This window comes from Leptodactylus fuscus, chromosome 8 (assembly GCF_031893055.1).
Source record: "Leptodactylus fuscus isolate aLepFus1 chromosome 8, aLepFus1.hap2, whole genome shotgun sequence".
In the NCBI taxonomy this organism is placed as follows: domain Eukaryota; kingdom Metazoa; phylum Chordata; class Amphibia; order Anura; family Leptodactylidae; genus Leptodactylus; species Leptodactylus fuscus.
This window is the reverse complement of record NC_134272.1, coordinates 51,542,370-51,555,257: the sequence shown is the minus strand read 5'-3', so window position 1 is coordinate 51,555,257 and position 12,888 is coordinate 51,542,370. Positions and strand designations below refer to the sequence as shown.

At 40.8% G+C, this 12,888-nt stretch overlaps 1 protein-coding gene across 1 annotated transcript in view; it reads right to left on the bottom strand.

Moving 5' to 3' along the window:
• Positions 1-12,888, bottom strand: part of SNX29 (sorting nexin 29) — a 412,861-nt gene that overhangs the window by 54,937 nt on the left and 345,036 nt on the right. The window contains exon 20 of the mRNA XM_075285780.1: positions 893-1,032. Coding sequence (XP_075141881.1) covers positions 893-1,032 — 140 coding nt within the window. The remainder of the gene's footprint in view (positions 1-892; positions 1,033-12,888) is intronic.

Below are 12,888 nucleotides of genomic sequence, written 5' to 3'. Positions count from 1 at the left end.
ATTAACTACTTATTTGCATACGGTGCATATAAAATATCAAAGACCTATCGGAATAAAGGAGGGGGCCAGAAATAAAAAGACAACAAAAAAACAACAATCGGTGTAGCAACGAGAATAAGGGGAGATAATAAATACACATATTAGACATAGTGACAGATGCTCTTTAAAGGTGTTTGACAGAACATTTTAATTGATGACCTATCCTAAGGATAAGTCATCAATTGAAGATCTTTGGGGTTCGACTCCTGGGATCAGCTGTCTGAAGCGGAAGTGGTGTTCCTTGAGCACCACATACGCCTCACAAGCCATGTTACGTCACATTCAGTGGTTAAATGGTATGATTGCAGCTCAGTCTCTTTCAAGTAAATGGGCTGAGCTGCAATACCAACAGCAGCCGCTATATATCTACGGCGCTGTGATTGGCAAGTACTGAGGATGCTGCAGTACTTGTCCCTGATTGGCTGCAGAACTGGGCGTCGAATTCATGTCAATATTTAACTGATAACCTGTCCTAAGAGTACATCTTCAATAAAGTCTGTGGGCATACTGTCCTATACATTCTTATAACTTTCTTGGTGTGTAGGTCATATTGGTCGCACGCACATCAGAAACGTGATGTTCACACAATCTGAATTCAAGTAGCTTGCAATAAATCTTTATTAGCGGTTTCCCCATGTAACCTTTATATAATACATCGTATACTGTAGCAGTAGCTTTCTCTACTGATGTGACTTCACGTTCACCACTGAGTAACTGTGAAAGTCAGTGGTCAAAGCTCTCATTGAGTCTGCGAGATCAACCATCCACTTTGTACCTGCAGTGATTAAAAACTTCTGAGAATCTGTGTACATGGGCATAAGTAATAAGTCATTAAAAAACAGAAGCCACTTACGTAAAAAAGGGCATCAGTTGTATTAAGCTTTCTTTATTAGGTTTGGCAGCAAACTCTGGCACTGTCTGTATGACTTTGTTCATGACATTTCTTAAGTAAATCTGGAGCTGCTTCCGTCGTTCTTCTACAAACTTTGCATCCTGGAGATATAAAAAAAAAAAAAAGACAAAAATATAGATTGTAAAAAAGTTTCAAAGGCAAAGCAGAGTCATGTAGAGCCAAAATGAGATGTATTAAATAACTCCTGTATAAATTTACTACATAGACTTATTGCACAGAGAATGGGTATCCAGGTCTCAGAAAATATTGTTCTTCACTTGGCCATCTTATAATTAAAGAGGTTACTTGATGGGTATTATTTTTCCGCAAAAGGTTCAATATGGGTTAAAAGGGTTTTTCAGACTAAAAATATTGACAACCTATTCTAAAACCAGGTTACTAATATCAGCTTGGTGAGGTCTGAAAGCTGCCACCCCCATCAATTAGCTATTCTCAACAACTGATGAACAGAGAATGGAGCAGGAAGCAGACAGCTCTATTGTCTGTGTCACAGAGGCTCACAGTAGATCCCATTCAAACGAATGGGAGCTGATCTGCAGTACCCGGTCTGACCACTACACAGAGAACAGCTCATCAATGGGGATACCAGGTGTCAGATCCTCAATGATCTGATATTGATAACCTATCCTTAAGATTGGTCATCAATATTTTAGCCATGAAAGCATCCTTTACAAAAATGAACAAAACAAAAAGATGCTGATCAATGCCCTAATGATCCTGTTCCAACACTTCCCCGCTCCACCAACAGTCTCTACTTTCTGGTCTCTCTTGACACATATGAAATGTCAGTCAGCCAACCATTCCATCACAGGCACACACCTCCACAGCCTGTGACTGGCTCACCAGTGATTTCCTATGTTGAGAAATACCGAGAAGTCGACACTGACAAGGCTCACAGGCAACTTGGGAATAGCAGCAGCAGTAGACTGATGAGGTGAGTGTTTTATTTTTGCTTGTTAAACCCATGTTAAGCCCTTTACACCATTTGTACCAAATGGACAACCCCTTTAAAAGCTTATTACCAGGAGGAAAGTGAATATATAAACAATGTCTGGGTGTTAAAAGGCTGCCTACAGAATTACTGTATACACGAACTGGTACAGTATACAGTCACGGGCAGCACACATACAATAGAAGTCTTCTACCATGGGTTTATTCAAGAAGTGAAATAGCATGTATATATACATTTTTAATATGGTTAATATCGACAGCTCTGGCATCAACCATTCATGAAATTCCTAAGCTCTGGCTTATCAGACAAATGCCATTTTAAATTAAGACCAGTAGAGAAAGTATCTCCAGCACTAGGCGCTGTCACCGGCAGCGGCTTTACTAGTAAGACTGTGACGTGTTGTCAATGCGTCTGCGAGATTTATACATCCAACACTCTGTACGTTTGGAAGGATCAATACCAGGAAGGCTCTAATGATGTAGCAACGTTAAATTTACTACTTGCCGATGCCTGGTAAAAGCGATATTGAAAAAGCCATAACAAAACAAAACAACAATACAATAAACAGATCATTGAGTTACTGGCTAGAGAAAATACAGTGCGCGGTGGAACAATGGCGTAAAGTGTACATTATGTGGGTGTCTGGAGGAAAAGAAAAAAACAACTCCCGCTTGTAGGGGATTTGGACGACTTTCTAATGTAAAGTAATTATGGAGTCATCAATTAATTAGTGACATGAGATCAATCCAGTGACAGCTGGTAGGACAAACACTTGCTTTGCAGTCCAGCCCAAACAATGTACTCAGCAATAAATTGGTAGATTTGTCCACCCACAATAACTGTTCTCTTCTAGCTTCAAACTATGATGAAACACACACTATACAAGTGCACCATGATCTGCTTCACTCGTCTTCTGTCAGCCTCGTAGAACTTGGACGTGACTTGTCTAAACACATTTTGACCGACAGAATGTCTTAACGTGAAGTAAAGGAAGTGTTACAGCAAGGTGCAAACGTGTGAGTCTTATCAGAAACCCTGGTGTACTTACACTGCTTTTTTCAGGGAAAGGACAAAACCTTTTTTCACATGGTCTAGATAAACCTATACACATTTTCTTGCATAAAAATTTGATATCCTATCATAAGGATAGGTCATGAATATCAGATCTGTGGTGGTAACAGTTAGTGATCGGAGGGATGTAGGGTGTTGGATCTCCATCAATATAATATTGCAGACCTAGCCATGCAGTCATCTTTACAAACATTTGTGAAAGAATGGCCCATTCTAAAAAGCTCACTGACCTCCAGCAATTGTATGCCATAGCCGCAGCAAGTAAATGTGTGCAATTCCTTCCCTGCTAGATATTCCATCATCAATTGAAAGCAGTATTATGGAAAAGTGGAAGCATTTAGGAACCACAGCACAGCAAAGACACAAAGTGAAAAAACGACATCAAGCTACAAAGTGAGGGCTCCGAATGCTGCACTTTGGGCATCAGAACTGCACATCTGATTTTCTCACAAATTTGACTAGATTTAGTTCTTACACACAGATGGCATGAATCCAATTTAGGCTAAGGCCAACACATAGTGGGCTGCAGCCAAAAAACCAAACCAAAATGCTACAGTTTTTCTGATGCAGCACTTTTTTTCCCCCAGAGTTTTCCTCTGCTTCAATTATACCTATAGGGAAACCGCCAGTGTTTTCCAAAGTATATGCTGCGATTTGCAAAAATGTGAATTAAAAATTGTCAAAGTGGATTATTTTCTACAATGTGCAGATGGGATTAGCCAGTTTTTGCCATGTTGTTTATGTTGCGTGAGGCCACGGCCTTAGAGTTTTATTTGATTCTTGGGTGCGAATTGTTATGTGCAATACTAGCTCAGTATACTTCAAGTACATGTAATAAACTGTCCAGACAGAGAACCACAAGGCTTTATGTGCATAGCTGTATGGATTGTGCAAAAGTCTGTTCACATTGCATTTTTAGGTGATCTGTAATCATAGATCCACAAAAAGGAAAAGAAAAATGAAGGCTGGAACTGATGTATTGATGTCACAAATTTTGTAACAATTGCAGAAATGGAGACAGGACAGAAAGAGAAATCCGTGAAAAAACATGGCCATGTGCATGGGGGGTAAAAATGAATTGGTGCGTATGCTATCCATAATTACAGATCTGCAATTATGGACTATATGTGGAAAGAAACTCTGGTTATGTTCCTAGGACTGAAGGATACATGCAGGTCACCATACTGGTTTTAACTGTCTACCAAGAAACAGATCCATACTCTCCAAAATACATGTCCGTATTGCTAGGTGTGTTGCATGTCATCCGTAATCACAGATCTGCAAAATGATTTTTATAGGCAAATCCGAGCGTCAAATACGGAGAGGAAGAGGGCATGCTACATTATTAGCGAATGGTTTCTATGGCCTGGACACTGATCTGTAAAACTAGTGAGTGTACTGGGTCATAGAAATGAATGGGTCCGTATACAATCTGTAATTTCGTATAATATATGGAAAACAAATATAGTCTCACACGGTTGTGTGCATGGAGTCCTAGAAATTTAGAAATGGTGGTTATTGTCTATAATTGTGTATTGTGTCACTCATTAGTTCAAAGCTAAAAGCAACTAAAAACTCAACTGAATGTGAGTTGAACAAGTAGAGAATACACTAAAGTAGTATCCATGTTGGTCCCAAAAATAGGACAACTTCTCAGTCTGTTGATAAGTAGTACATAGTCTACATTATATAGAAAATAACTCAAAGAAAATAATAGATGCCAGGTTTCTTTGTAAATATATAATACACCAACAATGAAGTTCCCAGGTACAGGCATGCACTTTGATCCTTATCGAATATATTGCCATGAGAATCAGTAGGGCATTGGATATCTTCGCTATTTTCCTTTGATCTTAAGCAAAACCAGGATCTGTTGTCAATCTATACCTTTGATAAGAAGTTGCACTGCATGATCTAGTCATATTTTGACTGGAAGGTCAGGACCAAAAGGAAATGTGCTCTATAGCATGGTACATATAAAGGTGACTGTCAATGAGCAGATAAGGCATATCTAGTAAGGATGAAGTAGCCATGTAGAGGTAGTATGACTGGTTCACTACTGAAAAGGCTAGCTACATACAGTCATGGCCAAAAGTTTTGAGAATGATACAAATATTAATTTTTACAAAGTGTACTGCTTCAGTTTTTCTAATGGCAATTTGCATATACTTCAGAATGTTATAAAGAGTGATCAGCTTAACAGCAATTACTTGCAAAGTCAATATTTGCCTAGAAAATGATCTTTATCCCCAAAACACATTTCAACATCATTGCAGCCCTGCCTTAAAAGGACCAGCTAACATCGTTTCAGTGATTGCTCCATTAACACAGGTGTGGGTGTTGATGAGGACAGGGCTGATGATCAATCTGTCATGATTAAGTAAGAATGACACCACTGGACACTTTAAAAGAAGGCTAGTGCTTGGCATCATTGTTTCTCTGCTGTTAACCATGGTTATCTCTAAAGAAACACGTGCAGTCATCATTGCACTGCACAAAAATGTCCTAACAGGGAAGAGTATCGCAGCTAGAAAGATTGCACCTCAGTCAACAATCTATCGCATCATCAAGAACTTCAAGGAGAGAGGTTCCATTGTTGGCAAAAAGGCTCCAGGGCGCCCAAGAAAGACCAGCAAGCGCCAGGACCATCTCTTAAAAGTGTTTCAGCTGCGGGATCGGGCTACCAGCAGTGCAGAGCTTGCTCAGGAATGGCAGCAGGCAGGTGTGAGTGCATCTGCACGCACTGTGAGGCGGAGACTCTTGGAGCAAGACCTGGTCTCAAGGAGGGCAGCAAAGAAGCCACTTCTCTCCAGAAAAAACATCAGGGACAGACTGATATTCTGCAAAAGGTACAGGGAGTGGACTGCTGAGGACTGGGGTAAAGTCATTTTCTCTGATGAATCCCCTTTTCGATTGTTTCGGACATTTGGAAAACAGCTTATTCGGAGAAGACTAGGTGAGCGCTACCACCAGTCTCATGCCAACTGTAAAGCATTCTGAAACCATTCATGTGTGGGGTTGCTTCTCAGCCAAGGGAATTGGCTCTCTCACAGCCTTGCCTAAAAACACAGCCATGAATAAAGAATGGTACCAGAATGTCCTCCAAGATCAACTTCTCCCAACCGTCCAAGAGCAGTTTGGCGATCAACAATGCCTTTTCCAGCATGATGGAGCACCTTGCCATAAAGCAAAGGTGATAACTAAATGGCTCAGGGAACAAAATTTTAATATAAAAAGAATTTACATAAAAAAAAAAAAAAAAAAGCAAACCGATGAAGTCATTGTTGTTGAACATGTAACACACAGGGGTCTCATCAACACTGGCCAGGACTGGCAATGTAAGGAACAGGGGCTGCATCTCTGTAAAGGAGAAGTAGGAGTTGGAGAGTAGGTCACTTTTTTTTTTATTCAACATGTCCCCTGGCCACTAGTGACTCCTCTGGATAGTCCAGAAAATGCCTTTAAAGAGCCCTTCTAGGGGGTTATGCAAGAAATTCAGGGAGAAAACACTATTCTCTATCAGGCCAAATCACTTCAGGTTTGGATAAGGACTCCTGGATCAGTAATTCACATTCTAATCTATTTTCTCTATATAAATCAATACAATACTTCCTATGAACATCCAGATTTGACAGCATGGTATTGTTCTGTGGAAGATTTGAAGACATCCAGAGCGGCTGTTGCTAGGTGGCAAGCTTGACAAGTTAATGAACAATTAGCAATGGACGTAATAAAAAGTGATGCATGATATCAGCTTATCTAACTAAGCTCTTTAGACGCACAGAGAATGGAGAAGTCTGATTAGTCATTGTTGTCACAGTTTCCCACAGACGCGCTTGTGCATGATGTGAGGCTGCGTGACAGTCACTCCTGTTGAGAAAATAAGGTTTCTACAGAGGAGAATGTTTTGGCACACGATACCCTTTTCCATATACAATAATTCCCGCAACTTCCCACATAAAAGCAAAGCAATCTCGTTTTTTAATGGATGAGGCCCTCAGGCATCACGGCTTTAGCGAAATAGATTTGCCTTTCAATACATGAGTTTCAGCTGACGCCAGACCAATTTCTCCTCTTGTTTTAAACTCTACACCCTGAAGTTTGCTGGTGTACCACTGACGCATGTGTGGGGGAAAGATGAATAGATAGAATTAGGATATAAGGCTTTAGAGAACACAGCAGTTATACACATCTATTAGTAATATTCGGCTTTTAGAAGTCGCCAAACCATTGGCGTCATGACACCAAGGATGGCAGCAATGCTGCTTAGCTGAAAACTCATGTTGCACCCCATGTGATTATAACTTGATACAAGTGCTGTCCATATTGGATGTGATACAGATCTTAGATTATACAGGTGACACCTCAAACAGCTCAGCACTTTACAATATGGGAACCTATTAAGGTGAAAATGGACTGAGCAGAAGGAGCCGAGAGGACCAATACACAAATCTGTGGGAAAATATTTAATTAAACTAGTAACTTATTGATGCATAGCAAGACAACGCCACAGCAGAAAAGACCATGATGGAAACGCATAGCAGTTTTTCCCTCATTGATTTTCATGGAAAGTCCACAAAGTTCTCTGTGGACTTTCTGCATCTATTATACCTATATCAAAACCGCCAGCACAAAAACACAAGTGCTGCTCTTGTTAAACTTAACACCAGATAAAACCGCCAGCATTTCCGTTGGTATAATTGACATGCTCTGATTTACAAAACGCGCCGGTTATTGAAATTGCAGCATGTCCCCTGCAGATATTTTTCTGCAATGTGTGGATGGGATTAGCCACATCAATTTTTAAGGTACTGTAAACAGCGTGGCTAAATTGTTTAGTCTACGTGGGGCCCTGACAATAAGTTTTCTTTTTTTTTTTTTGTAAATTCTTTATTTAAAAATAAAAACATAAAAATAAAGCCCTATGTGTCACTGAAGAAAAGGGACAAACATTATTATTAAAAATTATAACCATCAAAATCACATATATATGAAAAAAATTGAAAATATGTCTGGTCTTGAACCAAGGAAATTGGCCTGATGCTGAAGTGGTTAAGGAAGCTTGGTAAAAAAAAAAAAAAAAAATGAAGATTGGGTTCCTATTTTTGAAAGAAGACCGACTTCCATTTATAAGTCACTGTGCTGTACTGTACTATACAAATGACTGTATGTGCCATAATGGGAAACACCATTACATGAAACAAGTGACAGAAGCATTACACTGAACTAGAAGGAATATTCATGCAATATACCCAAGAAAAAAAATAAATGAATCCCAAAACACAATAATTTGTAATGAAATACCTTCTGTTGTTAGAACAATAAATTCATATTTCAATATGCAACAATTGGAACAAGCAGCTCTAACAGGAAGGTGGTAAATGAGTGCATTGCTGGGGGCCATATATAATGGATTTTTACACACATTCCCTGGTGATTTGATGAATTGAGCACAAAAGTGGACATCAAAAATATATAAATAAATTATTTGGGGTTCTCAGTCATCTGCCAGTGTGTCACTACAACTTGAGAAGCCTCCGGCAATGCTTGTTAATGTTTTGTGGTATATTTCCAAATAATCTAAACCGGCTCAAATAACATCAGAAACCCTTTCATGTGCTTCGCGCCATCGATCAATGCTTGACACAAGAAAACGAACACTTATATATGATGAGTGAATCTGGTTACTGGTCACTGTAATACATATGTGTGTATGGGAGGTGAATACACCTTCTAAGCACTGCTTTTTTTTGGACAGAATGAAAAGACTTGAAGGCTAAGTTGTGCTTACATAAAATATAGCATCTTATAAAATTTTTGTCATGTGTAACCATGTGATCATTTTCTACATTTCATGATAATCCAACCCAACCAGAGTAGACGAGCTGATGGCCCAAACATTGGCTAGATATAATTCGGTGTAGGAACCACCAGTCTGAGAAGCCTCATGGAACGGTCATGGTCATTGCTTGCATTGAAGGCGACTTGTTACCCACCAGTTAACTTTCAGTAATTTGTTTATAAAAGCCATGAAGATGAGATATTCACAAACCGTACTGCAAATGAACATAACCAAACTCAATTGATGTGCTTTCATGGTTGAGCTTTCACTAAATTGAGTTGGACCATCTTCCCTATATCTTTTTACAAATGTAGTCACCCAAATAAGCACAGTGCTTCTCTGCGCAAGTAACAGAACGCTAAGCAAGCGTAACTTATTTGGAAGTCTTTAGCTTTGCTCTCAGGGCCCCCAATCAAACGCAGAATGAGAAGTTACAAGTCTGGATCAGAGCCCGGTCTAAAGAAGCTGCCAAAACTGCTTTGCTACTCACTTAATGAGATCCAACAGCTTGTGATACCAGTGTTTCTCAGCTACAGCTTCCCACCACACCACAGTTGCCATAAATGCATGAAACAAAGAATACACTAAGTTATTTCCCTGTTAAAAAGAACATTCAGGTTTATTGGAGGGATGAGCTTAGAGCTAAATGTACATAAAAATGTATGCTCAGAACTGTACGTCTCATTATATCGCTAAGATAAGCCATAACAGTAAGAACGATGGGGGTCTGACCGAGTTCCCTTCATCATTTCTCCTGCACAGCGGTGCATGTGTACACCTACTCTACAGGGAACTTCAATATAGTGAAGTGAATGGGGTTGGGCTGGTAACTGGGTAGATTTCTGTCCAGAACTGTGGACTCTGATGACCAGTGGGGGTCCTGGGAGCAGGACTGTGATGGCGTAGTAATAAGCTATTGCGCTCAATCATTGGGAAACACTCTAAGGGTTCATATATATAGCCACGCTACAGTTCCATTTATTTAGTAGCCAGGACAGGATAAGGTCTTACCATATGTAATATAGGACTTCCAAATCTAACAAGATGGGATTAAATCCTGCTACCATATGCCTAAGGCATAAGCAGACATTTCACTAAGGGTTGGATTATATACGGTCAGCCAGTTAAACAATGGTGGCTAGTTGGCACAAAGTGTATCAATTTGACGATATATAGAAATTAGTGTGCCTTAAAGGGTGCCTGTACACATTTCGACCGAGCTAAGGTAACTGCATGAGAATTACCGATAATGGCCATGCCACAGCTGTACTTGCAACTCTCAGCAAGTACGTGGGCGACATGGTATCACAAAGCCATGTGCAGTTACCGCAGCTAAGCTGCAACATATACAGGCACCCTTAATGTATGGGCATACAGTCGCCAATATTTCTACAATTAAGGGAAGCAGTATCTTGGTCATAAATGGATGCAGTGAAGTGTGTCTGTATCTGTAAACTCAACACTAACACAACATTCATCTGTCCTTGACCCCACCATATCAGCACAGTCTGAATAGACGCTTTGGCAATTCAGCACTTGAGCGCTGAAGGATAATAATCTATCACAGAGACAACTTTCATTTACTATAGAAGTCAGCTCGTAGTGACACAGAAGATGTGTTTGTGTGATATACTGAATCCTGTCTCATGTCTGGAAAGGTGCTAGAGGATGGCACTGCCGGCTCCTACATTATATGGTACTAGCCTCTGCCCGCGACTTCGTCTGCGGGTTGTTGGCGTCGATGATCCGCCTTGATTTAGCAAATTGCTGCCGTCAATGGTTTGCCTGCTCCGGCATTTCGGCAGCTGTTAAGCTGTCCTGCTGCTGAACTTGTTCTTCACACCGTGCCTGTGATTGTTCCGGCATCTCAGCAGCTCGCTGGGACACCATACTAATGAGCGTGTACTTGGTGTTGATGAGCTGGCCTGCCGCTGAACTTGCTTCTTGCACTGTGCCTGAGATTGTTCTGGCATCTCAGCACCTCGCTGGAACATCATAAAATGAGCGTGTTGTTGGTGTTGATGATCCACCTGCTCCGGCGTTTCGACAGCTGTCAAGCTGGCCTGCCGCTGAACTCGTTCCTGGCGCTGTGCCCGTGATTGTTCTGGCATCTCAGCAGCTTGCTGGGAAGCCATATAATGAGCGTGTTGTTGGCGTTGATGATTCGCATGCTCTGGTGTTTCGGCAGCTCTCAAGCTGACCTGCTGCTGAACTGATTCTTGCACTGTGCCTGGGATTGTTCTGGCATCTCAGCACCTCGCTGGGACACCATATAATGAGCATGTTGTTGAGGTCGATGATCCCCCTTAGCTGCGCTTGAGAAGAACTCTGTGACTTCTAGCTACCTTCATAGCTGTCGTTGTTTTACAACAAATTAGATTCTCTTTTTCCAGGCATGTTAAAAATTGGCAAACTGCCAATTTGGATTAACGTCTCATCTTTGTCGTGATATGGGCATATAGAAGAAAAACAAAGCACTCATAAGGTGATAGCTTTAGGGTAATTTATTCCATAACCAGCATAAAAAGTGGATGGGTACTCATCTTAGTGAAGGTGTCTCAGGCAAAATGTAACATTGAGATGCCCAGAAAAATAGAGAAGCAGCGAAGCAAAAATCCCATCTGATACATCGCCCTTATCTTCTCAAAAAACATCTGATATTTGAGAATATGATATTAGAGAGAGAAATAAAATTGGATGAATTAGTAATTCCATTAGTAGACACTTTTGTCCATTTGCCAAGTGGAGTTTTGCGCCCCAGCTCATATTGCAAGGTCCCTTTCAATCTCGTATCTTCAGCTCGGTCGTGAGAATAGAGGGTTAATCAAATGATCAGACAGGTAAATGTTTTTTTTTTTTTATACAAGGCAGCTCTGAAAACTGTACAGAGTAATGTAATTTCGCTAGGACAGATTTAGTAAGTAGAGTGTTTCATTCAAGTAATGTCAACAGTTATCTAGAAATTTGTGAATTAGCATTCGAAAAAATGATTTATTAGTAGCACCTCATTATTGTCCTACCTCTCCACCAGTAGTCGTACACTGCAATGTGCTCCTGAGACCTGCTTTACTGAGTTGACTCACTGTTAGTGTTTCTCTGCACTTTATTTGTCCTCTTATCCTCCCTTTCACTCTCCTCTACCCTTCTTTTCCCCCACACTTTAGCTCTCTTTCTACCTTCAGAGGAAAGAGGCAGGCGGACAAAGGGCTGTAAATTTCCACTCTGCTGGACATTGGTTGACTCAGAAGGGGCCTATTCTATGCACCGGACCTCCCCTCCCTGGGCCCATGGAGAGTCCTTCAGCTCACTAAATTTCTTTCCTCACTTCTTGACTCTTTAGGACTTGATCAATTGCTTTCCCGGTTTGAGTGAGACTGTTCCGTGCTCAAGGATTCTTTAATTTGCTCACTTGAGTTACATTGCGAGGTGTTACCTGGAGGCGAGCTAAAAACTCTTCACCAGGGATTACCATGTTCCATCTAAACTGAATTCGATTTTCCCATCGCCTTCCTCCAGTTGCGGCATGGAGGAGGATTCACTATTGCACATTTTTTGGGCATGTACTGGGCTGAGGGGCTTCTGGGACAAAGTGCACCAGACCATATGTAAAATCTATCAGGTTACTCCCTCCTTCCCCAAGATGCCTGCCTTCTACTTGCTCCACCTCTCTGATTTCTCCTGTTGAGCTGATGATGGGCTGCTGGAACTTCCGATCCTTCCATTCCCTAACCAACCTTACTTTTTTTTTCCCTCTTCGCTCCCACCCTCCCCTTATCTCTCCCTTCTGGTTTTCCCCTTCTCCTATTCTCTCCATCTGTTTATACACATAATACTCCACAAGCTATTGCTTGTGTTGTACCCCACCTTGTATTTTATACAGTATGTTTACTGGCTCCTATTTGTTTGCAGGGAGTTTTTGTACAGTTTCTTTGTTATTAAAATTGTGTACACAAGAATACACACGGAGTGTCACATGTGGCTGAAGCCTGGCCCGCTTTTAGTGGTCAATAGCCGAATAAATTTATAGTTTCCAATATCACAAGGCCTGTCACATAAAAATGCATTGCTGCT